At 40.9% G+C, this 27,279-nt stretch overlaps 1 protein-coding gene across 4 annotated transcripts in view; it reads right to left on the bottom strand.

Moving 5' to 3' along the window:
* THEMIS (thymocyte selection associated) overlaps positions 1-27,279 on the bottom strand; it is an 85,670-nt gene that overhangs the window by 54,570 nt on the left and 3,821 nt on the right. For 3 of the 4 annotated variants that reach the window (XM_054197013.1, XM_054197014.1, XM_054197016.1), the window contains exons 2-4: positions 15,502-15,660; positions 7,119-7,577; positions 3,042-4,084 (exon numbers count right to left, since the gene is read on the bottom strand). In XM_054197013.1, coding sequence (XP_054052988.1) covers positions 3,042-4,084; positions 7,119-7,577; positions 15,502-15,660 — 1,661 coding nt within the window. The remainder of the gene's footprint in view (positions 1-3,041; positions 4,085-7,118; positions 7,578-15,501; positions 15,661-27,279) is intronic. The other variant, XM_054197015.1, reaches the window with a different exon arrangement.

Raw genomic sequence — 27,279 nt, 5'->3', positions numbered from 1 at the left:
TTCATCTGATGTCTCTGGACTTTGCTGAACTGTGCAAACATACCTGTCTCTACAGCATTGCACCTTGCACACAAGCGGGGACAGTTCTTGACTCATCTGAGGTTCCAGTCCATGCTGGCTGCTAATCTCATACAATTCAGTGATAAACATGACCAAAAGCGCACAGTGAAACATACACTGCCTAGTGTCTCTTCTGGCCCTACTGTTCCCTTACCAAGGTCAGGGAACAGCAGGCAGAGACAGCTGGAGCCTCTCTGCCCTCACAGCCTTGCTGTGAGCTAAGAGGCGATCAAAGCACAAGCCGTAGCTAGAGGTGACCCACCCTTGCAGAGCATCCTCAGGTATTGGCATAAAAGCAGCCAATCTTAGTCCTCTGTGGACTCATGCAGCAGCATCATTTAATCCTGGAGCACCAAGCCAAGCAGAGCTTCCCAACTGGTGGCCAAGGAAGCCATTCACCACCCTCCAGCAAACAGCCAGAGCTCCCTAAGCACCAGGCAGGGAGCTGCCTGCAGGAGGAGCATGACAATTCATGCAGCACTAAAGCTTATTCCAGGCTGCCACCTTGTCAGGCTTAAGTTCAGCTCATTAGGACATTTGTCTGTTATTTATGCAAATAAGCCTATGCATAGTCACAAAATATGCAGAGGGCCATTTATCAGTTTGGCACAATCTCCAATTTTCTGAACCCTCAGACATCCCTGATACATGTAGAAGAATATGTGGTCTTCCCTATCACCGTCGCTGGCAGAGAGGCCGAGGCAGAGCTTATCCACTACCATCCACATCCTCTCAGCGGATTTGTGGTGCTCAGGATCAAAAAGGTAATGCATTCTGTATGACTTTAAACTTATTATGTTACAGTTCAGGATATTTAATCTTATAAATAAGGGATCTCTACTTGTTTCACCTTTCTAGGGAAGGAGATTTACAAGTCTGCATAGCTCAAAACATTCTGACTGCAGTTTATTATTTATTTATAACAAGCGAGTGACAAAAAAAAAATCTCCTTTGGAACAGCCTGCTTAAATGTGCTTCTTTGTCTGGACATCTGCAGTCTAAGGTCACTCTCACTCACGAATGTGCATAGGAACCTCAGCTCATCCCCCTCCTGCACTTTTTGCTCTCTCCTCACTTTAGGAAAATACTCTGCCCAAGTCTAGTCTAGAGTCAACATCTACCCATTGCTCTCCACACACAGACATCAGTAACTGCAGGAGGTCTGAGTCCTCCTGAGAAGGGTACAGGTCTACCAGAAACACAACTTTAGGGAATTCTTCCCCAGTTCTGTACCCCAGGCCAGTACAGGCTGATGGCTCGCCTGTTAGCTCCAGGGACCAGTGTCTCATGTAAGGTCCCTAACAGGACGGCTTATTTAAGCTGCTACAAGGTTCACCGTACGAACTAACAGAAAAGAGGTTTCCGTAACACAGGTAAAGACAGAAGAAAAAGACACAGATTTTTGCTGTATTACCGTTATCTGAGGGACCTGCCTTACCCATTCACTTCTATGGTCTGTGGTAACCATCTCCCAGGACCCATGTGGAGCTGTGGACCTGCATGTGGTCTTGGAATTGTCGCTGAGGGGAGGAACACTTCCACCAGGCAAGGAGAGGTACTCACAAAGGCTCCCCTTCCAGAGTGGCTACAATTGGACCTTAATTTGACAACAACACATAAAACAACTTTCCCTAAACCCCCCAAAATATAAGTTACAATTGCAAGTTACATTGCATTTAAAGTGCAGTACAATCACAATGCAGAGGCCTGAAAGTATTTCCAATGTTTTTCCTTCTTCCCCTTTAGGGAATTTCTATTTGCACACGAGAAAAACTGCAATCTAAATTAAATACCTCCTGGACAGTCTCTCTTATTAAAGTCCATCAAAGTGCGTTTCTTTGATTCTTTCAATACATGCAAGAAAATTGGGGTGGGCTGACCCCAGGCAGTAGCTAAGCACCCGCACATGTGCACACTCATTCCCCCTGACATCAGGGTGACGATCTCATCAGGAGAGGGAATGGTAAGAGCAAATGCAAGAAAACTCATGGGTTGAGATAAAGTGAAGGAAAGAGGAAAAATCCCCAGTGATGCAAAGGCAATCACTCCACCACCTCCCACAAGCAGGCTGACGTCCAGTTGGTCTCTGAGCTATGGCTACCTTCCCAGAGCAAACACCCCCTCAGTTTTTATTGCTGAGCATGGCATTCTATGGCATGGAACATTCCTTTGGTTACCTGGGGTCAGCTGTCCCATCCGTGTCCCCTCCCAACCTCTTGCCCGCCCCCAACCTGCTTGCTGGGGAGCGGGGGGCAGCCTGGGAGAAAGAGGTCTTCACACTGTGGGTGCACTGCTGTGCAATAGCCAAAAAAATGGTGTGTTATCAATGCTGTTTTAGTCACAAATCCAAAGCACAATATCTTACAGGCTGCTGTGAAGAAAATAAACTACATCTCAGCTAGACTCAACACAAAAAATTAATGAACAAATGCACTGCCTCAGGTTAACTGTGAAGCAAATTGTCCTAGAAGGGGCACTTGTTTCTTAACATCAAGTGCTATTCTAAAACAGCTGCCTTTTTTATTCCAAATCTATTTGCCACTTGGGTAAGTGCAAAACCACGCAGTCAAAAGTATCTGTGCAACTTGACTTTCTGTGAATTTAATTCTGTCATTTCCAGCTGAGCAAAATTATTTTTACGTCATGAAAACATATGCTTCCCCTTAATAAAGATTTAAATACAGCCACTTCAAGTCTCTCCCTTCACTTTTGCATTGGTGCAGTAAAGGATTATCCATGCAAAATTATACGGCCAAGTTTTCTGCTGTGAGTCGGCATGGTTCCGTTGTTTTTCATGGATCAATTAACACACACTAGAGATTTTAGCCATTGTTGTCTGTAATGGCTAATTTGCTTATTACAGGGAACTGAGAGCCATCTGTGTACATGCCATAAGGATACACCAGTGAAATGGAGACTGTAAACCGACAGAACATGACCTATGATTGTAAGAGATTCAAAGACAAGGTGGGATAGCTTACCTCTGGAGCCTGTAGTACATCAGACACACCATGCTTAGGTACTGCAAAAACCGGTTTTGGTGCAAGCGCTGGCTTTTTGGGAGGCCTGGGTGGTGGATGAAGGGTTTGGTTTTCATACCTTCGCACCATATAGTACTGCTCTTCGCTGATCTCTTCCACTGTTGTCTTAGTTGCAGGAGGTACAACTGCCTGGACATCTTTGCTGAGCAAATGGACAGACATGTTTAAGCGATATACAGGAATCTCCCAGCTCTCCACTGGACTATTGGTGCTGCTGATCAGCAAATAAGAGTCTGTGATTTCTTCTTCAAGCTGCAGACCAGGTACAGCAGCCAAGACGTCTTCCTCAACAGAAAGGTCCCTCACGGACACTTTGACATTAAAAGGCAAACGAAATTCTTTGCAAATCTCGGAAAGCTGGTACTGTTTCTTGTCATGAATCACTTCCACAAAGCCACCTTCCATGTACATAGGGAGGAGCACTTTCTTATACGTATCACTTAGTATTTGTTCACAAGCTAAAACATCTATGACTTTCTTTCTTCCCTCATACAGAACTTCACTAGTCTGGCATTGCTGAACTAGAAACTGATCTCCAACCGAAACAGAAAAAAGCTCTTTATGAGGGGAATCAAAGGCTTTAGTTGCTACAACATGAAGCTGTTCCTTTTCACTTCTTGCTATCTCTAAGTCATAGGCAGTTGGAAACTCCCGAGGTCTTCTCTTGAACTTTCCTTTGTAGCTTGGAGGGATTAAAAAATGTCTTTTGGGTGAATCACTTCTGATCTCAGAGGCTAGGACTCTTGTTGCCTGGTACTTTTTGTAGATGACGATCTCTTTCCCTGTATGCAATAAGTTATAAGGTTTTTGGCTTCCCGAGGGCCCTTCCATTATCTCAGCAACCATAGGAAATTCCTTGCTTGTTCTCTCAAATACATCTTCCAAAGACAGTGGCTGAAGGAAAGAGCTAATATCGTAACAGTCTGTTATATCCTTGACCTCGACATCTAGATCTGAGAGGATATGAACTATGTCCTTCCGAACTGAAAAGAAAAATACATACATTAATTTTTGTTTTCAAACTGACATTGGAATAAAATATACATGTCTTGCTGGCGAGATACTAAAAGTATCTTCCCTGAAGCATGCACCTCAATATGTTAACATGCACAATTAATAGGGCCAGTCAAAGTCAAACCGTTTTAATCTGAGATATATAGTTATCAGATGTGCAAGAGACCTCACAAAGAAAGAGAGAAACAAGAGGAGATAAGAATAAAGTGTGCAAGTGAAAAAAGTTTGAGAAAAAGAGAAGAGAAAAATAAATATAGTTCACTTTCTCACAACACCTCCAAATTTAATCAGCTGTTTATCTTATCAATCTTCTTTTTCTTGAGTACAAAATGTATTTCTATTATTTTATTTCACAGTAACTTATAGTTTTTCCAAAGAAATGGCAGTGGGAGGAAACATTTTTAATGAATAAATAACATTCAAATCCATTAACATGTTTTTCCTGTGGCCAGTCTGGGAGAAATAAGGTGTTTTGATATTATAAGAATAACAAAAACATCTATAATTATTAGAAAACAATATCACTTGGAAAAAAAGGCAAAACCTTTGCATAACAAATGCTAAGTTTTTGTTAATGAATGAATAAATTTGTACTATAATAGTCCTCTGTGGAACTCTTGTATCTTTTTCTGCAGCATCTGGTTTTATTCACTGTCAGACCCCAGCCATTGCATTTAACAGTCTGACAGGGAACAACTACTCTTTTATCACAACTGAACTTGCAAAATTTTGGATGCAAAACTTCCAAGCACAAAGCTGACTACGCAATTAAGGCTTGTTTAAGAATTTGGCTCCAGATCAGTGACACCACAGATCACTGACCAGGGCAATAAAATTTAACAAGCAAATAATATTTAATGACTCTCTGCAGTAAGACTTATTCTGCATAGACCTGCAATAAGGACAGTATATTCACACTTCCTTGTGGCAGGACATACCAATATTTTATACTTAAAAGTCGGTGTCAGATGTGTTTTATATGATAAAATTTTATGACAATGGTACAGGATCTGTTTATTCCATCTTTGGTTTTGCCACATTGACACTTCCAAATGAGAACCATCCTGAGCACCACAAGGGAAAGTCAATGAAGGAGTAATAACTAGTAAAAATGAAAGTTTTCTATGAGCATCTGGGGGAGTTGCACATGCACAATTTGTTCATTATTAAGAGTGAGAAGTATAGAGAATTCCTGCCCACAGCCTGAGAAAATGTAATCTGCTATCCCTCTTATCAGAAATCTTTTTTATTGAATTGGGGGTAGTATTTCTCATACTTTATCTTGTGTCTATTTATAGTTCTTCTAAAAATGGTGAGAATCCATTTTTCATGGTCCACAAGAAAATAGTTAATCATGTACCATGAAGCCTACTTTTCAAGTTTGTATTAAGTAGTTATTTAGGACATATTTAATGCTTCTTAAATGTAGAGCACACTATGAAACATAAATGGCCATGAAATAAAATCAAAAAATATAACTCTCAGTGGAATATATGGTTGGAAGACAACTGAATACCAAACATTTCTGAATCTTCTACAAGTTTTTTAGAAACGTTAAATTCTTCTTGATTCTGCACATGTATCTAAGCAGATATAGGAATACACCTAAGTGAATCCAGATTCAGGAGATGGGCGAGATTCCTGAATCTAGCTAGAGTTGTAGAAAATGACGTATTTTATCTTGTGAAGATACACCTTTCCAAACTCACACATTGAATCACATAGCAAGCACAGCTGTATGTCTCATGATAAGCATTTAACAATTATAGTGTATTGTGCTAACAGTCTCTGCCCACTTTTATTTCTTTCTCTTTTATCCATTTACTTACATCATTCATCAGAGAAAGCTGAATTGAGAGAATGATATATTTCTATTAGGCTTTCATTTCTATGGAGCTCACCGGTTTGCTTCTAGCAAACACAACAGGCAGTAAAGCCTTCCCAAAAGCTAAACTCCTGTCTTGCAAACTTTAACAGGATGGGTAGTGCATCAACAAGTAGAATTGCAGCAAGTTTCCATCTACTGTCTGGTCTGTCCTCAAGCAAGGTCAAACATTTTAGCTTAAGCTGGTTTTTTGCTTAGGTAGGTATCTCAGTTCAGAGAGGGTACGCTATGCACACACACATAGGTCATTACTCAGCTCAGCTATTCGAGTCACCATAAAACTCAGGAGAATTTCACTGTGTGCTTATACTCTTGCACACCTTCTAGTTTTTTTCCTGTGACTAATTTCACTAACAGGTTTGAAGTAAGGCATACATAGAGACATTGGTAAGAACAGAACCCAGCAGTTTCAACGTTTTCATGGAACAGTTAGAACACTGATAATGCAAAACGGACAAAATATTTTATTATTTTTTTTAAACAAACACTTATAACACAAATTACAGTTTTTAAATATATTGGTTTTCTAATATCTTTCTCTTTCCTCAAACGTAGAGGTTTCAGAAATTATCTGTGAGTCTTTTCTATTTCTATTCTATTCATATTTGTTTCTGCAATAGAGTAAAATAGTATGGTTTTGCTTTCTGCAGCATCCTCATTCTGAAAATAAACCGTACTTGAGTGTGTTACGTGTATATCTATATTCTTTTCCTACCTCCTAGACACAGACATAAACAATTGAGTGGTTTCTCCATGGCCAAAGTCTGAGACACAAAGAAAGAGAATCTGAGAACCGAACAGAATTCCTAAGCTCCACCTTTTCACTATGTAATATATTTTCTTTGCAACAATGATTTAATTAGAGTGATCAATAAAATGGCAGCAGAAAGAAACGCAAGGTAACTATCTGAATTAACTGATAAACAGCTGATAAAGGAATAAAAAATGCAATATTATTTTTATCTTTCTTCAACGTGAAACTAACATCAGTGGCAAATATGGATCAGGAATTCTTGACCAAACTGAATCCTTCAAGCATATTTTAAGTAAATTTTTTGTATTTAAGGGTACTTTGTTATACTGAGATGAACAGAACATTGACTGTGATTGCTACTTACATTTCATTACTGCCTGCACTTCATAGACAGGTGTGAGAATCAAGCAGCCATCAAAATTCTCAGGAAGTGGATTAGAGGAGTCCCATGTATGTAAAGTATTGGAAAGTTTGACGATTCGGTTTCTGCACTTAGGGATTTTCCATTCTGCAATCTCTTTTAGGGTATATATCTGGTCGTCCTCACACTCATAGAATTTTCCTTCTTGTGAAAGGGGCAAAGTAAAGGAATGAGACTGGTTATTTCTGACCACGCCACAGTTCACAGCCATCGTTCCGTTGACCTCTTCCACTGAGTTAAATGTGATCTGCTCACCATGTTTGATAGTGAGGTTTGCCAATTTTATATCCTCAGGACTGTAGAAACATGGGTGACCAAATCTTGTTGGCCCAATAGAGACTTTTTTTGTAATTTCTTCAATGCTGACATATGGAGTTTTATCTGCCACAACCTTATAAAGACCTAAGAACAGAAAGCTTGCGTTATAAAAAGGGGAATATATAAAAGAAGCCATGTCAAATTTTAGACTGTGAACGCAATAAAAATGGGGAGCAAAGCACATCAAATAGTTTATAACTAATAATTTGGTTGCTAGAAATGTGACTGTATAAGGTTAATATCAACTACAAGATACAAGTCATAGGTGTCTGGAATTAGCCCTTTCTAATCTGCAGGTAATTTCTGACATCCAACACTTTTATATCCATGGTAAATAGAGAAAAAAGTTATTTTCTTTGTGGCACAAAAAAGAAAAAATATCTTAAATTCTTATCTGTCTTCTCAGGAAACCAATCTTCAAGAAAAAAATGGAGACAAGGAGTGAGGAAGAGCAACAGTAATGTGATCAGTGAAATGCAGAATAACATTACTGGCTGAACATTGTAGTAGGTATTCTTTTACACACAGACTGGGGATTCTTAGTATTAGTAGTAAACAGTATGTTTAAAGGCACAATACAAATGAAAAAGTAGCACCCACAGATAAGAATGAGCAAATCAAATTGATTTTAGCATATCTGATAGCCCAGACCACCAGATGGAGTAATTCAAAGTTTGGGTCTTGTAGCACTGTGGCTGTCACAAGATAATTAAAGTGCTGAAATAATGCAAGGCAGGAGCTGTATCTGAGCTTCCCTATCCCCTAGGAACATTATTATTTCATGTTAATCATGGCCCTTGGAGCTGTCTCATTAAGAGTCCACATTGCAAGAAAAATATGTACATTTCTATATTTGCATGAGTGTTTTTATAGAGGAAGATGAAGTGGACACTTTAGAGGACTAAACAGGAGGGTTTAGCTGAACTGTGTGATTCAGCTGTCTTCTTCCCCAGGCACGGCAGCATGAATGCTGCCTCATGGAATTATATCACAGCTTCCTGGGACAATCATCGACTGTATTCCAAGTGAATAAAGCTGAATGTAGAGGTTATTCCTAGGCCAAGTTTGCAAGCCAGGAGACCCACACAAATTAACTGGTAGCTACAGCTCCAGTGACAAAGCACCCAAGCTCCCAGGGAGATGTAGGGCCTTTTCTCCTTCTTTCCTCCAAAGCCAACTAGCAGAGACCTTATGGTCCCCACTGCTCCGTGCTTTTGCCTCCTCTGTACCGCACAAAGGGCGCCGCATCTTTGTGTTAAAGAAATACTCCAGACTTGGCAATTACGGAGCACGGGATGGGAACTCGAGGATTGCTGCTTGGCACCACTAGAAGGTCTTTCATCTAATGAGTGGCTTCTGCCATGTCTGCAAAGGTTTTAAGTGTCCCATCCACCTGCCCTGAGTTGTCTAGTGTGGGAACTGGATCCAAACTGTCTATGACTCCCTTCTTGTGGGAATCAGAGTGTGAGAAAAGGGCAGGATGCCCCAGCAGATACTTAGGATGCTGTCAGAACACAGTTCCTGTTGGATGTTGGGAAGACACTCACTCCTTTCTTTAGACCTCCTCTGATAGTGGGATTATTTAACAAATTAGATTGGGGGATTGCTACTGTTAAAAACAACCTCCAAATTGTTTATTTTCTCCCACACCTTTTCCCTTACCGAGTTTCACCCACTGACCCCAATCAAGACAACTAAGGGGCCTGCATGGAAACAGGGCTCATTAAGATTGTATTCTTTAAAAAACCATATCTTATATCAAACCATTCCCTCCAGCACAACAGCCTTTTATTATTTTAATTTTTTTTTGCCACAGAATTGCTGTGATTCTTGTTTCACTGTAACAAAACCTGTTACTTTCACTTCATAGCTTTAGCACCCTTCTTGTTAAAGGAGCTGTTAAGATTCTGTTTGATGAGCAGCTTTTAACCGAATTTATCATCAGATTGGGCATGTATGGTTCTAGGTATCCCATGAGACCACTAGGATCTGTGGCAACTAACAGCTCTGAGAGCTTGTCAGCAGCCTAAACACTAATAGCCTATTTGATCTAGTGGAGATAGTCACTAGTTGTGCCCATGTAACTGCTTTCTGCAATTTTGTGCTTTCACAGTTGTCTGTATGACAGTTAGCTTTTTCTGTGTGAAATTAGTACCCTTGTGCAAGTACATCCTTTACATTTATGTCCTCACTGCAGCACTATGGGAAAGCCTTCAGGCCTTTTTCCGGGCTGCAAGGAAACATACATCCACGAATTTAACTGCACAAGTACAAAGTCCAACTTCAACACACTTTTCTTTCTCACTGGTATTTTTAATGTTTCTCACAGCGGTTTTTAAAACAACTATTAATGAGCAAGTTAGGTACCCCAGTCCTAATCACTACTGGAGCTGCCAGTGCAGAGCAAGACAAACTGGTTCATCAGCATCTAGAAAATATCGCAGTGACAAGGCACCAATGACAAACTGAAAATGTGGAAAAGACAGCATCCCCCAAACAGTGTTCCAGTGTCATGCTTTGCAAGCACAAGATGGGCATCGTCTCCTGGCAGTGCTGGGAGAAAGTAAATAGGAATATTCTTCATTAAAAATGTATTCAAAGTACATATGATATATCCCAAAGGCAATAACTATGTTCACCCATCTGTGATACAGGAGCATGCGCATTGCCCCTAGAAAACCTCCAGAATTGCATTAAAAGGTCTCCATAAACTATGTTCAAAAACCATTCCCAGTTGAAAATATTTGGCAATGTATAGGTATGAGAAATATTCTTTTCTGTGTGTTTGACAGAGAATTAATTTTGCTGGGACTACGGAGCTATTTGGAAGCCAGCTACTTCAGCAACAAACTGATGAGCAGGTTTCATGTGGAAGCGTAATTACCAGGTCTTATACAAAACTAGACAACTGATTATCCCCTCGGGCCCAGGCAGACTGACTTTGTCAGGGTTAGGAGCAGAAAAATCTTCACCTTCCATTCTGCTGGTTTTCTTAATCTCAGTAACAGAATGCTTGCATAGGCAACTAAAGAGCCATGTGGCCTTGCATACTTAGCTTCTGTATTGATGAGACCCATGAAGTAGCAGAGGCACCTAATAACCACCTGTTCATGCTTATGAGTATGTAAAGCTCCATATGCTTCTCTCTGTATAGAAAAGAGGTGAATATACAAAAAGTTGTTGTGGTATGATGGGTGAAAGCCACTGTGGTTCCTACCTAAGTGCTATAATCTGCCATAGTATTTTCTCATATATGCTCTCCTTGCTATGACACATATTATTAAAAAACAAAACAAAACAAAACACACCACCAACAAACCAAACAGAAAAAACAAACAACATTATCTGAAACCATTCAGAACCTTATTAAAATCATTATGAACCAAATTACAAAACCAAATGTTTTCCAAAGCTACGATAGCAAGGAAATCTCCAGAGTGGGAGACATATGGTAAATTTGAGATGCTAAAGTTTGGACATTTTGAGGTCAAACAGAAATATTCTTTTACTTTTTCATAAGTCATAAAATGACTGAACCAAATTCACTTAGACTTTCCTAAGAGAGCTTGGTGGACTGTTGGTGGAAATGACAGATGGGAATAGCAAACACGGAAAAAAGTCCAGCTGGTTTATCGAGAGCTGACATTATCGCTCCTATGGATCTACTTTCTAGATGTAATCTAGTCTACAACCAAAGTGCACCAATGCCCAATTTTTTGGGGACTGGCAAAATTACAGATAGAGACAAGAATAACTACACATACATAATAACCACAGGAATGTATAACCATTGTCATACTCCATGAATCCTCTGCACCTAGTACGTTTCTGGGTGAAGTGCCTGCCTAGTCATGTGGTAGTAAGGCCTGAACCTAACCAGCCCAAGAAAAGTTTTAGGCATTGATGTACACATCTGTAGAGAGAGAGGGTTTGAGAATCTGAAAAAATTATTTGCACTGGTGTGAGAGAGAAAATATAACCCTAGGATCACCCATTTAGTCTTGTGGGAAAGCATGTTTTGATAGAAGAAGGTTTTTACCACCTTTTTACACAACAATACATGCCTCTCTCTTTTACTGGTTATAGAGTGATAAAGTGTACCCCCCTGTAGCTTTGTAGACTTCCCATTTTCAGTCTTAATTAGAGTCCTGAAGGAAAGGAGTATCCTTTTTATTTTCTCTTTTCCTTCTTTTCCCCACAGAAAACAGAAAACCAGTAGTAAGGCTCACCTAGTAGAGCAGCAAGTAGCCTTCAAGGCAAAAAAGAATAGTAGAAACAGCTTCTGTCTCGGATGAGCAGTTTCTGTTCACCAAGGTAATGCAGAAGACTGGGAAGAACTTAGTTCCCAAATTCTCTGGCACTGACTTGATTGCTATTCCTCTTGTCCCTCACCTCCACCGCCCACTCTGCTACCTCCTCTGCCCTGTCTGCTCCAGCATTGTCCTCTGTCCATCCTGCCCCCAAGGCCACCTCACCTACCTCTCCATCATCTCCTATCAAGAAAAGCCTTCTAGTGCCTAACCCCTGTTCTTCCCCACATGTGCTGTGTGGCCACAGCCAAGTCTCCTGTCCTGTGGCTCGCAGAAGCTGAGAGCTCCCGTGCTCAGCTGAGTGTCTGTCCACTACGTAGGAATGAGCAGCAGCAGCTGTCAGGGACCTCCTGAGAACAGGGACAGCTCAGCAATATTTTTTGCAGAAGAAGGAATATAACAGGACAAAATGAAGTCATTTGTGCTGGCACACAGTTCAGGTGTTGCGCAAATTACGCATCTCTGCTAACTTGTTAGTAGTGAAAATTGTAGTTCAAAATGCTGTTAGATGTAGCCATTGAAGTGTCTAGAGTAACAGTATGAGCTTAGAAAGAATAGCCTGGCTCTCTGAGGCATGAAAAAGAACAAATTAGAATGAGAATAAAATTAAATAACAGAGATAGTGAACTTGGGGTTGCAGCGGTTTCTCTAATGCAAAGGGCAGATTAGGCCTTTATCAAGGATCTGATTTGCCAGAGCAGAAAAAAAGAATTCTGTAGACTGCAAATATGTTCAGAAAGACAAAAAGTAAGGCTCATTTAAAGCCAATGAGCCCAGTTCTTCGCTCACAGAGATGCTATCCCCAGAGTAACCTAAATTGAAGTGTTGCTTATTTATGCCAGCATGCACATGGTGAAAGGATGCATGAGCCCATCACATGCAAATGATAAGTCACAGCAGAGGAAGTGGAAAATAACGTCAAAGCAAAAGATTTCTTTGCATCAACACTGGCAAGAGAGCACTGTATGTACAATGTAAATACAGTACCATACTCCTGGAGACCTGCAGATATTTTTATTGAAGTAAGTCAATGGCAGTGTGAAAAAGTCATCTGCAATTTGGTTTTGTGCTCTGTTCTAGAGACAGGGGCAAGCCAGCAACGCTCTCGTACAATGTTTTGTTGAGAATAATAAAGTAATAAAGTGAAAAGGAAAAAGGTCAAGAAAAAAGCAGTGGCTGGGACATCCTGACTTTGTAAAGCAGAATCATTCTCCAGCTAAGAACCAAATTAGACAAATGACAAATTTACATCTTACCAAAAAGCTCTTGAACGCATAAGAGTATATATACAGAGAGGAAAAGGAGAGCTGTGCTGCCTGTTGGGCTAATAAGAAGTGTCATTATACCCCTCTTCAGTGCTGCTGTTCAGTAATACCCGTCATGCGGAGGATAATAATGATAAATTTCAGCAAAATGAACTCTGAATTTATTTTCCTAGTGAAATAACCCAGTTTTCTAGAATGCTGGTTCAGAGGGTTCATAAGTATGCATGCAAATTGTAGTGATTAGATCAAATTTGAAAATGTACTCAATAGGGCAACAACATCTAAATGCCAAGTTGTAAAATTGATCACTTGAATGCAAACAAATCCAGAGGCACCAAGTTCAAGCATTTGAAATCACAAGTCATTCTGTTCCAAAAATCAGGACATTCAACATTAATAAATGTAGGATTACCATTATCACTCAGTTGTGTTGGATTTTTTAGGCTTCAAATGTTCAAACCCATCTGCCAATCAAGATTTATAATATGACTTCCTATATGTATATATATTTTAGAGACAGAAGAAATTTTAATAATAGCAAAGAAGCTTGGATTTCAAGAAAAATACCAAGTACCTTGAGAGTTCACAGTACAGCAGTACTTCAATATCTCTAGATAGCCACAGATAATTAAAATGTCTTTGAGCACTACATTTGGGCCCTACTTGAAAATGGCATTCCAAAAAATTCTTTTAATAATTGGCCATACAAATTGTTCTGATTCACCAAGTGAGAAAAATGTGAAAGTAAATTAGGAATCTACTGGGGAAAAGCAGAAGATATATAGGACTATTTCAGAGAGAAATCTGTATTTTGGAGATGGAAAATGAAGGCATGGCAGAAGATATTTTCCTGCGGAATTCAGATGAAACATTGCATTCCCTTGCACTCTTACATTTTATTTGCTTGAAGAAGTGTGTCTTGTCTCCCTCTGCCGCAAAAGCACACACCAGTTTGGGCACTGGCATAACCTAAGCCATATACATGCATGTGCACACCTTCTCACGTGCGCAGCAATAAGTTAGAAGAACATCACTGAGGTTACTAAGACAAGCACTCAAACACTAGAAATCACCCGTATTACGTTTCCCCATGCAGCATCAATTTAACCTCCCATGTGCTTGCAGTACAATATGGTGTTAATTAAAAGCTTACATTCTTCTTTTTTTTTTTTTCTACAAAGCTGCAGCCTCTTTCAGTGCATTAGCTAGACTGCTGACCAAGAGAGTCCTGGATGTGATCTCAGTCTCTCAAGGGCTGCTGTGTCCTTGCGTGTGCTCTGTCCCAGTGCTTCCTACCTGCGGATGTCCCATTACTTTTCTCCCAGACCTACACAGGCTCCCTCCTACATCTCACTGGCTTCCTCATGCTGTTTTCCAGCCCACTCATCTCCTCTTCTCAAGGGGCTCCCATTACCTCTGCTGCCTGCAAGACTCCCAGGGTAGGAAATGCCCTACATATATATATATTTGTGGGGGGGGTGCAGTCCTTCTCTGATGCTGGTAACCACCTCCACCGCTGTCTCCAGTGCCTGATCTTTCCATATCTAGTCTTCATCCTTCTGCCCTGCTCCGAGGTCCAATCTTTTTCTATCAGTTTCCTAATCTAGTTTGCCTCCTCCACTTCCCACACATGGATACTCATAGTCCGGCACTTCTCCCTCTGCACCCCAATCACTTTGCTATTTAACACAGCTGGGCCCTAACAGTAGAGGGACTGAGATGAAAGCAGAATTGAAAAATGAATAAATATGACACGTGATGAACTAGGTACCCCGGGTACAGTACCTGGCCAGCTCTCCCTAACAAGGCCACAAGAACAGAGGAAGATATGTTTCAAATTTGAAGTCCATCCCCCAAAATATGGGTATTTTGGGACTTCTCCATAAAACAGTTGAAGTGGTTTTTAAGCAGAAAAAGACATTCATTATCCTCTAATCCTGTTTCCAGGCATGGAGCAGCCACTTTGGCCACTGGAATTAAAATAAACCATTAAAACAAAAACTAAACATAACAAATTATTCAAAATATTTTATACACAAAATAGTAAAATAAAAATACAGTAATAGTAAATAAATTATAGTCTGAGCACATGGCAAGGAAGATTTCAGCTCAGACAAAGTTTGGCAAAGTCATAAGTAACTGAAAAGAAGATTTCTGTAATAATTCTTACACTGAGTGACCCCAAGTATAGAAAGCATTACTACCAAACATTATAACACTAATAATTTCTATCCAGGCTTGAAAAAGAACTGTAACAGTTGAAATTTAAAAATGAGTTGATTGTGTCTTGTGCCATCTGATAAAATTGTATCCTTGACAGCTGAGTTGTAACCTCAAGCAAATATCAATCAAGACAGCTAATCAATAAAATGAACAACGGTGATTACTCAGGGTTATAACTCCTCAGAAACAAGTATTCATGAAATACTATACCAGGAAAATTTAGTGGTAATTCCACTTTGGCTGAAAAACGGCTGACTTCATTATTCTCACAGATACTTGCTATGAGCTTATTAATTTTGAAGCCAATAACTTTAATGACTTCTCCTGTTGACAGGCAGCATTCATTTCCAAACATTTCATAGATCGAGCCTGAAAAGAAATAAAAAAGGAAAGAAAAGTGTTATTCAGCTTTTTCTTACTTTGTCAAGTGTCTTTACCTCTCTGAATGAAAGCAAAAATACTTCAAATAAGTTATATGAAATAATACTTATCCTGTGATAGCTAACCTAATTTTCATTTTCTTCCTAAGTGTCAGGAGAAAATCCATCTTGTGATTTCAGTGATCTCTAGATCATCTCTACATGTACACTGTTCTTAGATGGATGTAAGAACGAGGTCTGAAGAACCTGCATTTGCAAGTTGTTAGATCAAAATGGAATGACATAGAACACAGGAGCGCCTGGGTATCAGGAGCTCAGACAGAAAAGGTGCCTCTGCACAGCACAGGGCATAGCATATCCCATAGGTTCAACAGACTATAACAGAAGAGAAAAATCATAGACCCTAGAAGGTACCCAGGGAGAGGCCAGGAGGCATCAAAGTGCAACCAGCATTTAAGCTTCTTGTAGTAACAGAAAACCTGAAGAAAGTACAAGAAATTGGAAAACTGGCAAATTAACAGTGTTAATCCCTGCCCCATGCTGAAACAAGCTTACTGATTCTGACCTGGTAGCAAAGAAATACGTCCTTTTTTGTCTGTGACGTTCAGAAGTTTGAGAGCAGGAACAAGGCAATCCAGCCAAGCATTTCAGAGCTTCCTCAGGAAAATCTGCAGCTTGCCCTGCCAAAAAACAGCCCTCCCTTCTCCATTTTAGCTGTGATCAATCTCTGCTGCTTCAGAAGTGGGGGCAAGAGGGGAAGAGTAAAGGAAAACCAAAACAAAAGCCAAGTTATGTAGAAGTAAAATTCTTCCTGGCCACTGCAGATGAGCAGAAGCTTTGAGGCATGGGATCAATTAATTATATATAAAGCCAGTGCAGCAAACACATGGTGTTCCATTTGTAGATAAAATTGCATTGAACACAGAACACCAGAAATGTTGACTTTAATGCTAGCTTCCATTCTTCTGATGTTGTGCAGTTCAATCCAAGAATTTGCCAAGCTCTGTCCTGGCATGACGTGGAAGTACCCTTTCTGGAATCCCATCTCAGAATTTCATTTCCCTCGCTGTGAGAAACCTTATTCTCATTTCCACTCCCCGTGCATTGGTGAGTGTATTCATTTGTTCTTCCACTAACGTTGCTCTGCTACTTAAAATACTTCTTTTCCTCATTTCCATTTCTCCCTTACCCAAAGGGTTTGCAAGGTTAATTTTGCCCTTCTCTCTGGTCACATTTTTGACAAAAATCTAGAAGAAACAAATTCTCCTCTCCTCTGAGAAAACAAATTTTCCTTCCCACAATCCCTCTAATAGCCCTTTCTTGCATCTGGTTCAGTTTAAAGTCTTTTCTTTTTTTTTCCCCTTTTAACCTAGGTAGCCAGAATAGTCTCAGAACGGTCTTTTTAAAACCTGACCTCTGGCTATAATGTAGCAATCAATAATTGAGATGGCCTGTACTGAAATATTGCCATTGCCTGCAGAACTCACTTCCCACAGAAAGTAACATTCTTTACTCCACAGCTCTCCTTGTAGTTGGTGAGGAGGAAACAAAAAAGCTGGGTTTTTTGGTTTTGGTTGGTTGGTTGGTTTTTTTGCTAGATGTCATATCAGAAATGCAATTATTAGCCAAGTGATTTTCCTAATGCTCACTCAAGATCAATTCCAGCCTGGGCTAATAAACACCTCTTACTGAGCCTGGGATATATTTATCAACTCTGCGGCAATGCTTGCAGAAGACAAGCACTTGGTTACCACCTCGACCTCAATGGAAGTCACTGGAAGACCAAGCTGAGCAAAAGTTTCTCTGGTGTTAGCCTAAACCCAAAGCCTCAGTAGAGCACCCCAGAGCAATGGGTTTGTGTCAGGGACAGGAGGATGCATGAGAGTAACACCGAGTAACTGGTTAAGTTTACTCTGTTGTGAAGGCACGTCCAGGCAAACTTGTCTGATACTTGTGCAATGCTCTCACAAGTGAGAAGGACACCAGGAAATCCCCAGCGGCTCCCCTGAAGAATTCAGGTACTGATGTGCATTTTTTATACCATGTACAAAAGTCTAGGTTTTAAAAAAAAAATTAAAATCATGTGGCAGATGCTTTTGGCAGGCTGGATGTGACCACGTTGCCTCGTTTCCCTTACTGAGAGTCCTACATAGGTTCGAGGGGACTGTTGTACTTAGGCTCTAAACTTCCCCAGCAGGCTACTGCCTTTCTGTTGCCCACCAGGATGATGATTAGCACAGAGATGTTCTGGATTATTGTGCCACACAAATATCAAACACAGTCAGGCGAAAGAACATGCTGTTTATGCATCCTTTCAACCAATCTGCTACTAAGCAGAAGACCAGGAGAGCTGCTGCCCTTAAACTAAAAGAGAACAATCTGGTTTTCTTATTGTAAAGATAGTGCTTAGTTGTTTGCTCTCCTTTTAGTCCCTGAGCCATTCAACATTGACTAACTCAGATGTCTCCACTGGATATTGCTAGAGGTCCCATCAGTAGGCTGGCTGCTGCTCTAATAAACACATGAGGAGTTACCAGAGCTCTCATTACTTTAGCTGAGCTCCGTGGGATATTTTATGACAGTCAGAAAAGTGTATGTGCAATACTTATTTCATATTAGAATGAGAGGGAGAGAAAGATTGAGCAGCTGTGAAGAGGGTAATATTCCTTTTGTGCTGAACCACCTCACTCCTCACATCAGACACAGCAGAGATCACAAGCAACGATGATATTATTAGATACAGGGAATCCCAGAGGACCCGGCATGGTGATCTCTGCGTTATAGAAACATGGAAAGATGAACAAAGAATTCCAATATTCTCACGCTCGAACAAATATTTGTGAAAACCTACTCAAGATGGGAACTCATGTCTTCTAGAGGCTTTTTTTTCTTCAGTGCAGATTTACATCCAGCTTCCCCAGATTACCTCACTTCAAAATAGACCCCTTGAAACCATTTAACATATGAAAGTAACTGCACTGACTAATTACTGGCTTTGGGCACATTTGTTTTCACCTCTGCTAGACAGCCTTTGCAAGCATGCCCCTCAGTGCAGGCGGCGCCTGCCGTGCACCCACATGCACGCTCCATAGGAGCACAGGCACTGAGCCACACAGGTTCCGTGGCCTCCCTGGCTGTGGCTGACGTCCAAATGATGTCCAAATAACATCCAAATAACCAGGCAATGGCACTGAGGAGAAGAATGTAGCAGTTGAGAGGCTGAACGTCTCCGAAAAATGCTTGTGATCAGTTTGGCGTTTCCTTATCATTTATGTTTTATAGTTTATCTGTCCAACTCATATTACAGGTGCCTCTTCAGACCTTACCACTCTCTACAACTACCTGAAAGGAGGTTGTTGGGAGGTGGGGGTTGGTCCCTTCTCCCAAGTAACAGGCAATAGGACAAGAGGAAATGGCCTCAAGTTGTGTCAGGGGAGGTTTAGACTGGATATTAAGAAAAATTTTTACGCTGGAAGGGTTATCAAGATTTGGAACAGGCTGTCCAGGGAAGTGGTTGAGTTGCCACCCCTGGAAGTATTTAAAAGACATGTAGATGTGGTGCGGAGGGACATGGCTTAGCAGTGGAGTTGGCACGGTTAAAGGTTAACAGTTGGACTTGATGATCTTAAAGGTCTTTTCCAACCCAAACAATCCTAAGATCTAACTACTACTTCAGTCTATATCCGCAGCAGAGTGGTGCCACCAAGAAATAAAGACAGGAGTCAGAAGAGGGCCCTATTTCTGATCACTGTGGGTTCTGAAGGACTTAGTACTTTTATCAGGTTTGCTTTTCCTCAGGCACAGCAGTTTAACTAGAAATTGTACTACAGAGAGTTAGAGAAGTCCTGCCCTCCATCCATCTCAAAATAAAAAGTACAAACAGCACTGGTAAAAAAGTGAAAGGACTGATCAGTTAGTGACAGGTCCAAGGCTGAAGATCCAATCTGGCAATATCCAGCTCTGCCAAACACTCAAAAGTAGGTGACTGCATGACACAAAAATTAGCCTTTGACAAAGCAATCAAAATTTGCAAAACATGAGAAATGCAGATAACAATCTACACAGGGTAAACAGTGGCCTTCACTGTAGAGATGGCAGAGACTCCAAAACATTACAAGAAAAGGGTAAAACACACAAGAAAAGAAAATCTGCACTCATGAAAGAGAGAAAGTACCTGAGGCAGACAAGCATATGGAGTTCAAGCTGGAGTCTACAAAAAGCATTACATGGAGCTGCAGGCTCTGAAACATCAAGGGCCAAGATAATGCATTCAGAAAAAAAAAAAAAGATGGATTATAAATGCCAGACTGCAAGCCACAAAAGAGTGTGCACAGAATAGACACACAGGGCTGTTACAGCACCTTAACTCTCAGGGTCTTTCATCAAAACAAAACATAACATTGTTGTGGAAAACAAATGGATCATTCATCTAAAAGCACCAGATTTAAGAAAAAGTGAGATGAAAATCAAAACTTTTTTTAAAAAGTCATGGTTTTAATTAAAATTAAAAAAAAAAAAAGAAAAGAAAAAGAAAATCAAGAGAGCTGGTTGTCTTACCATCAAAGAAATAAATATTACATGGGTACATAATCCAGTGGCAAAGATAATACTTTCTAATAATACCAAGGAAAGTGAACCCCTTCTTCAATTAAAAAATGAGGAAGAAAGGAGATGTATTTTTTGGCTTCTTCAAGAAGGGAAAAGGTATTAAGCAGTTAGGAACGATATTTTAAGTCTTCTAGAACAGAGGAATGCTTTTAGCAGAATAGAGGAGGAGAGTGCCCAAGAATCCTGGGACTTGTGGCCATAGGACAGGAGCTTTCATCCCAGAAGAGAAGCTGGATAAATTGCTTGCATAACCATTGAGTAACAGAGGTGTGCCACCACATTTTACATCCAATTAAGGAAGTCAGAGACCAACCTTCAACAGCTTATCAGTAGTAAAACTTATATGAGGGGATAGACAGACAGAAAGGTGTGTATATATGTACGTAGATAGATACCTACCTAGATGGCCATTTTCATGGGCAACTTGTAGGACTTTAATTACCTCCTCCTTTATCAGATTCATATGAAATAGACCAAGAGGTTGAAAGATTACAAGGGTGAGAGGTTGAGAGGAGGACGGCTAACAGACCGAGACCATGACTGCAGAAGCCTCATTTTTAATGATACCAGGATATAAAAAAAAAATCATTAAAAAATGAAACTCTGCCAGCCATAAAAGAACAGATTCATTTTTGGGGGTGCAATTGCACATACAGTATTGATTGTAATTACATATTTGTCTGCAACTAGATTGCCTTAGCCCTGATTTTAGCCCTTGCTTGGCTGTTTGCCTGGAATAGTACAATGAAGATTACATTCAGACAAGAAAAATGTTACCTGTGTGATTTGTCATTTAGGCATTTGCAGCAAATATTTGTGCTGATAAAAGAGAGGGAGGGAAACTGCATGGTTTTCAAAAAGGATAATAAAAATTCTTTTTCCTTTAAAAGGCACAATAATTAGTCTTAAAACATTGTGAAAATACCTGCTGTGTGACAATGTGACCCTGAAAGATTTTTACTTCAGCTGTGTGATGTGGACCCACACACACAATGTATTGAAAAGTAAAATGAAAATTAAAATGGACCTTTTAGTACGTTTATTTGTTGTTGCACAACAGTAACTGTGTTTTTCCCACTCAAGCCACAAAGAAAGTGTAAGACATTGAAAATGTAAATCAAGTAACCTTAAGGACTGAAACTTTTTGATTTGCGGAAGACGTATGCAATTTAATGCAAAAAATAAAATTTAGCAGAACCCAGAATAAAGCAGCTTATTTACAGTGATCAAACAATGCCCCTGAAGGCTGCAATTAAAGAGCTTGTTGTCTTTGAAACCACCTTTTCTGGATTGTTACTTTGTTCAATGAAAAACACATTTATATCCTTTCATAAGCTCATCTCTAGTTTGACAATCCATATTAGCAACGCTGTGATCACATCAAAGCAACAATAACAATTGGTTCAGTATCTTTTTCCTCCATCTTTCCTAAAATGTTAAGCAGCCACACCACCGTCATCCCTAACATGAGCCCTTTATTTGATTTATTTCTCATTATAGGTATAAGAAGAGTCTTTTGATTTAAAAACAACAATATAAAATACAAATACAGTGAATGCATGAGATGGAGAACGTCATTGTTCCTGTCAGGGCATATGAGAGTACCACTGAGAGAAATACTTTATAACACGAGGTAAACCAGCAAACATCTCTAATATTTCCCTTTTTCTTCCCAGCAGCTTAGAGCCCCATTCAGTGACTGCTCTCAGAGGGAACGCTCCACTGATGCTGATAGGAAGTTTGACTCAAAATCAGGGCCACGACCAAACAGCAATAAAACATCACTCCTACGTAACGCCTTTTTGCTGAACACCCCTGGGCACTTTAGCAAGGAGGGCTGGGGAGAGAATGCAAACAAGACAAAAGGCTTCACTAAGGTGGCACAGAGGACCATTCAGCAGGGCTAGAGCTTGAGCCCAGGCTGGCTGACTCCCAGTCTCACCATCTGTCTGCTGCAGGGTGCTGCTAAGCACTTCCAAATAGCCTCCATTTTCTTTTTTTTTTTTTTTTAAACAAAGACCAAGCTTTCCTCCTAACAAAATGAAATCACTATGCAGGCCAAACACTAGGCATTGACTCCCTAGCCCCACAAGTTTGAATCCTTGAAGGAAAAAATTCTCCCTTTCATCTCTCAGTAGCACCCACTGAATTCATTGCAGCTGGCAGGCTGAGCGGTCTTTGAAAGAAGACCCAAAGAACTGGGAACCTGGCTGCTTTTCAGGGAGATGAAAGATCTCCTGACATGTCCTGAAAGAGTAGAACTTTGTCCCGACGTCCTTTTCCCAGTGCTCCTTTCTCCACTATTATGTTGTCATCGGTTGCCCATATGGATGCTGTCTTCCCGGATCAGAGGTGACTCTGTTTCAGGGGCTGGTGAAATGGTTCTGCTTTCACATAAAGGCACAACCCCCCCCAGTGCAGCCAGAATGACAATAGCCTGCTTTCCCCTACAACACAGCTCAGCTGAAATCACAGTTTTATTAAGGCTGCTGCAGGCTCCCAAAGTAATACGAAGGGCATAATGTATCTATAATTAGTGTCAATAAAAAAGATATCGTTCTTTATGGGCATTATTTGGGGGTTATCCAATTGTTCAGAGTTTATGCTCTTTGGCAAGAAGAGAGGTCTATTTTAAAGTTGCAGGGAGGAGAGTTTTGCTTAATAATTTTAATCATATTATACTCTGATTAGGCAGTAGGGAAAAAAACAACACATTTCTGATGGTGAGAAGTGAGGTGTCTCTATTTTTTTCAGTCAAACACCGCCTGAGCACTGAAGATGCTAATCAGCATGCTGGATTTTCCCCACTAAACTCAAATAAACTACTTGTGGGGAAGACACAAAGAGGCTGAAACTCATATGCACAATGGCAGGTAAAGAAAGAAGCACGCCCCAGCTTCTGTCTCCAACCTCAGGCTGTGAGAGTGTCTGCAAATAGTATAAAGCACCTGTATGTTTTTTATCCACTGCTTCCTTCCTACCCCTTGAAGGTTCACCCACAGAAAGGGGGTGAGCCCAGCTCCCCCGTGCCCACATGGTGCTTCAGAAGCCCAGGGGGTAGCAGTGGTCACGAAGGTGGCGTGAATTTGTGTAGAAGATCCTCTATCAAGTGACAGGGCAACATACTGGGCTTTGTAAAAGCTCTTCTCTCTTTAACGTGTCCTAAACAACAAAAATCTGCAGGTTTGGTCAGTCTGGAACACAAATCCTCCGAGGAGTTCAGCTGCTGAATTGCCACAGAGGTAAACTTTCCGTCAAAAGGCTCTGTGCAAAGAGAGCATCTTATCTTGATCCTACCTAATTAGGCTGCAAGAGGGTCTGATTTTTGCCAGCACAAAACCATCAAATAACAAAAGCTGTAAGATTTATCTTTTGCCATATAAAGTCAAACTTTAAATGTCAAGTGCTTTAAGCCATTTCAATCATAATGGAAATTTTTAAAAAATTACTTCTGCAGTTTCTGATTTATTCCTTTCCTGATAGGTTTATGGCCTTTTTTTTTTTTTTTTTAATACTTTATTCTTATTCTCATCTATCCGGAGGGCTTGCACTCTGCATGTGGCAGCAGATCTTTGTGTGTGCAGCACCCGCCATAATGGAAAGAGCAAGTGAAACCACAGCTCCAAATGCAACATCTTTGACCTTTTGTTTGGGTTTACCCACACAAGTCGGAATTACTGCGGCAGTGAAGCGAATGCCAAAAGCTGCTTTTGAACAACATTAGTCACTGTTTTAGTTGTTTGTGATTTATTTTGTTTTATTCCTTTTCCTTGCAGCGTTAATTACTTTGGCTTAAGGTATGTTTATTGAAGTGTGTGTTTAACAGCAAATCTGTGCTTTGCTGGACTAGGTTTAAGAAGGTTGCTTAAATTAAGTTGCAGGATCCCACGACAGTGTTGAGCACCTCCCAGGTGAAGCCCAGAACTGGAAACATGTTTAAGCACCTTCCCTTACTGAAATCACAGCATACTGCCCATTGTGCCATTACTGTGTGTCCAGCGGAGCTAAGCAGAAACGTGAACCTGGATTAATGCTGTGTTCCCTCATGCATAGATCACCAGGGACTGGAAGAAAAAAATACCCCGCAAAAGCCCTGTAACTCAGAAACGATGCACAGTCACGTTCTTGTGTATCATGGGGAGTTTATCCCAGGATCTTCCCTCCTCTGTCATTTGTTATAGTTGTCCCCTTATCTTCTCAGAGCCCAAGTTTGTGAAAATTGTCTTGGTCTTTCCATAGGATGGCAGGTTCCTGTGTAGGGAAACTGGGCTCCTCCTGCTGCAGAACTCCTCCTCGCATCCCTGGAGGCCCAAGTGCCACATCAGATGGGGAGCCCTCTCCCCCTCTCCGCTGCAGGAAACCGGCACATCGAGGCCTGCTTCAGCAAGCCAAGGCATGGGGTTGACCCCTGCATCAAGACCAGGCAGGCAATTTGGGTATTCTGCCCACCTCCTATGCCAGCCACAGAGAGGCCCAGAGCTGAATGTCACGGTAAGACAATCCCCACAAGGAGATCCTCGAAACAGCTTCGCCCTCAGCGCCAGCTACCCAGGGTCAGATTTTTCTCACTGTGTCTGGATGAGTCATCCCATTGAGGGCAGCAGCGTGCATAAAATGAGCAATATCTGACCCATAGAAGTCGGGTTTTGTTCTTATATTGCATTCACTGAAGGGCATTTCCCTTCTTGTTCAGAATAAAACATGCTTTTGAGGGAGTCTGAAAAAGTGCAGGAGAGTTTCAGTGGTACATATTAATAGAGAAAATTTACTAACATGATCTGACTACTGACCACAAAAGAGAACTCAAACTACCTGTTACTCTGGCTCTACCTAGGACTCTTGCTCCTAGCTGCTCAATCAAGAGTTAGCAAAACAACTATGTTCAAGGTGAAAAAAACCTTCCGATTTTACAGACAGATTTGGCTTCTCTCTCTGTGAAAAAATGGTAGAAATTAGGAAGTGCAAACAGGTACCATAAATTTCTACCATTTCACGTGCAATTCTCCCTTCGGCATGCACCCAAATGAGACTCCACCCACTAAATGCACAGGTCATTCTTATTGATCTTCCGCCTCAAAGAAATACAACCCTAACTATATTCATCAAAGCTGTTCAAAGCTGTCCGTGTTGTAGCTTCTGTTTAAACCGTCTTCTTGCTTTTTATAAGAAAAAGTGCCTTTATTAATCCTGACGAGGCAGCTTGCTTGTTTTATTCATATGTATTACAGACCACATATCCTATGTTCGTTCTTGACTCTTTGGCTTTTCACATTGATAAAGGAGCAGGATTTGTTCCCTCTAGGTTGCCTTAAAAACAGTAAAAAAATCACTCCATCCTACACGAGCGTTTTCTAACTATTAGTGTTGACAGCAATTTCCTGTCTAAATTAGGACTGGGGCAGCTGAGACTTGATATGCAAGGATTCCTCTTCTATTCAGTTTGCCTAGCTGCAGTTACGGGGTTAACAGGACTTCTTGTAAGTGGTTCCAGCACTCTGCTGCTGGCCCGATGAACCCATTGCTCCCTTGAAAGGCCCACGGAAGCACATGCTAGAAAGATGCTGTTTCCCAGTAACAGAAGCAGAAAAGATGAAATTGAAACTGCAGAGACAGCGAGCAGGCGTGGATACGCAGCCAGCGAAGCAGAGCCAAGAGGAACCGTGAGCCTAAGCGTGTTCACGTTCTTTATGGTTCACCAAAGAGAGGTTTGCAATGGAGCTATTCACAGTCACCAAGAAAGGAACATATCACAAAGGGGTTTTTTTTTGGCATCGCCCCTCACGCAGCTGTCAGAGAGCACCAAGGAGCTGCCCAGAGAGGGCATCCCCCCTGGTAATACTGAGCATCTTTAACCCCCTTAGATCTGGAAGAGCATTAACCAGGGATGTATATGTGACCCCACTATTGTCTCTTCCCACCATTTTCTGCCTGTTCAGAATGACGTGGCAATTTCCAGAGCCCCGGGAGAGGGAGCAGAGAATAGAGCACCACATTTACAGCCTGCTGCTTCACTGCACTCCCAGCCCTCAGAGGCAGAGGCCGCTGGCTCACAGGTCCCTTCTCCCCAGAGGAAGAGCACACAGCATAAACGTTGCCGATGAGTTTCACGGGTCCGTCATAAAGTGGAGGGGTCCTGGCACTGCGATTTACACAAGTGTTGCTTTTGAAGAGCAGAACTGCAGAGAGCAGCTACCAGCTCTCCCTGAGCTGTGGCAAGTCCCAACCCTCGGGGTCCTAATCCCATTGCTGATGGGAACGCATTTAACTTTAGGGGAATACAAAAAAGGCAGTGTGGGATTTCTATTTAAGCAGAGCAAAAATGGGAAAGCTGTGGGTAGGGAACATGGCAAAACTGGCAAAAAACGGGCAAAAAAGCCCAACAGAATAGGTGCCTTGAGCAGTTCTACATTTTTCACAATTAAAGTTTGACACTTTTTACTGTCCTGCCACTGGTTAAATTAAGCCTGCAGAGTATTAAATTCAATTACCCATAAAATAATTACATTGGTATTAAAACAGACATAATTTTTGCAACATAAAGATGAGAGCCCGTACTTGCATGCTATCTGTAAAAATCAGCGGCCATGCAGTACTTAGCTCACTAAGCATCAATATTTACTGAAATGTTCAAAGAAAGATATTCAATCAATCAAATGAGTTTCCAAAGGAGTTTCTGTAGTTTAATTTTTTAATAACATATTTTAATGAGCTATTAAATTGCCATGTATTTCAGTCTGCACTGTAGTTCCTTTCTAATCAGTGCTGATTACCAAGATATTTGTATCTGGCAAACTTGCTCTTATTGTATAATCAGCCTTCTTATTCCCTTCAGAGATTCAACGGTCTACTTTGTGTAGCAGTGATATTATGACTGCAGAGTCCAAAACAACTGCCCCGAGAGGCATCCCTGGGGTTTGCAAAACCATCCTCTCACCTATGTCTCTGTTTTCAAATGAGGGATAGCAATAATTTCTCTACTTCTGCATGGTCCTTTGAGTGT

This window comes from Rissa tridactyla, chromosome 3 (genome assembly GCF_028500815.1).
Source record: "Rissa tridactyla isolate bRisTri1 chromosome 3, bRisTri1.patW.cur.20221130, whole genome shotgun sequence".
Lineage (NCBI taxonomy): Eukaryota > Metazoa > Chordata > Aves > Charadriiformes > Laridae > Rissa > Rissa tridactyla.
This window is presented reverse-complemented; position numbering and strand designations above follow the sequence as displayed.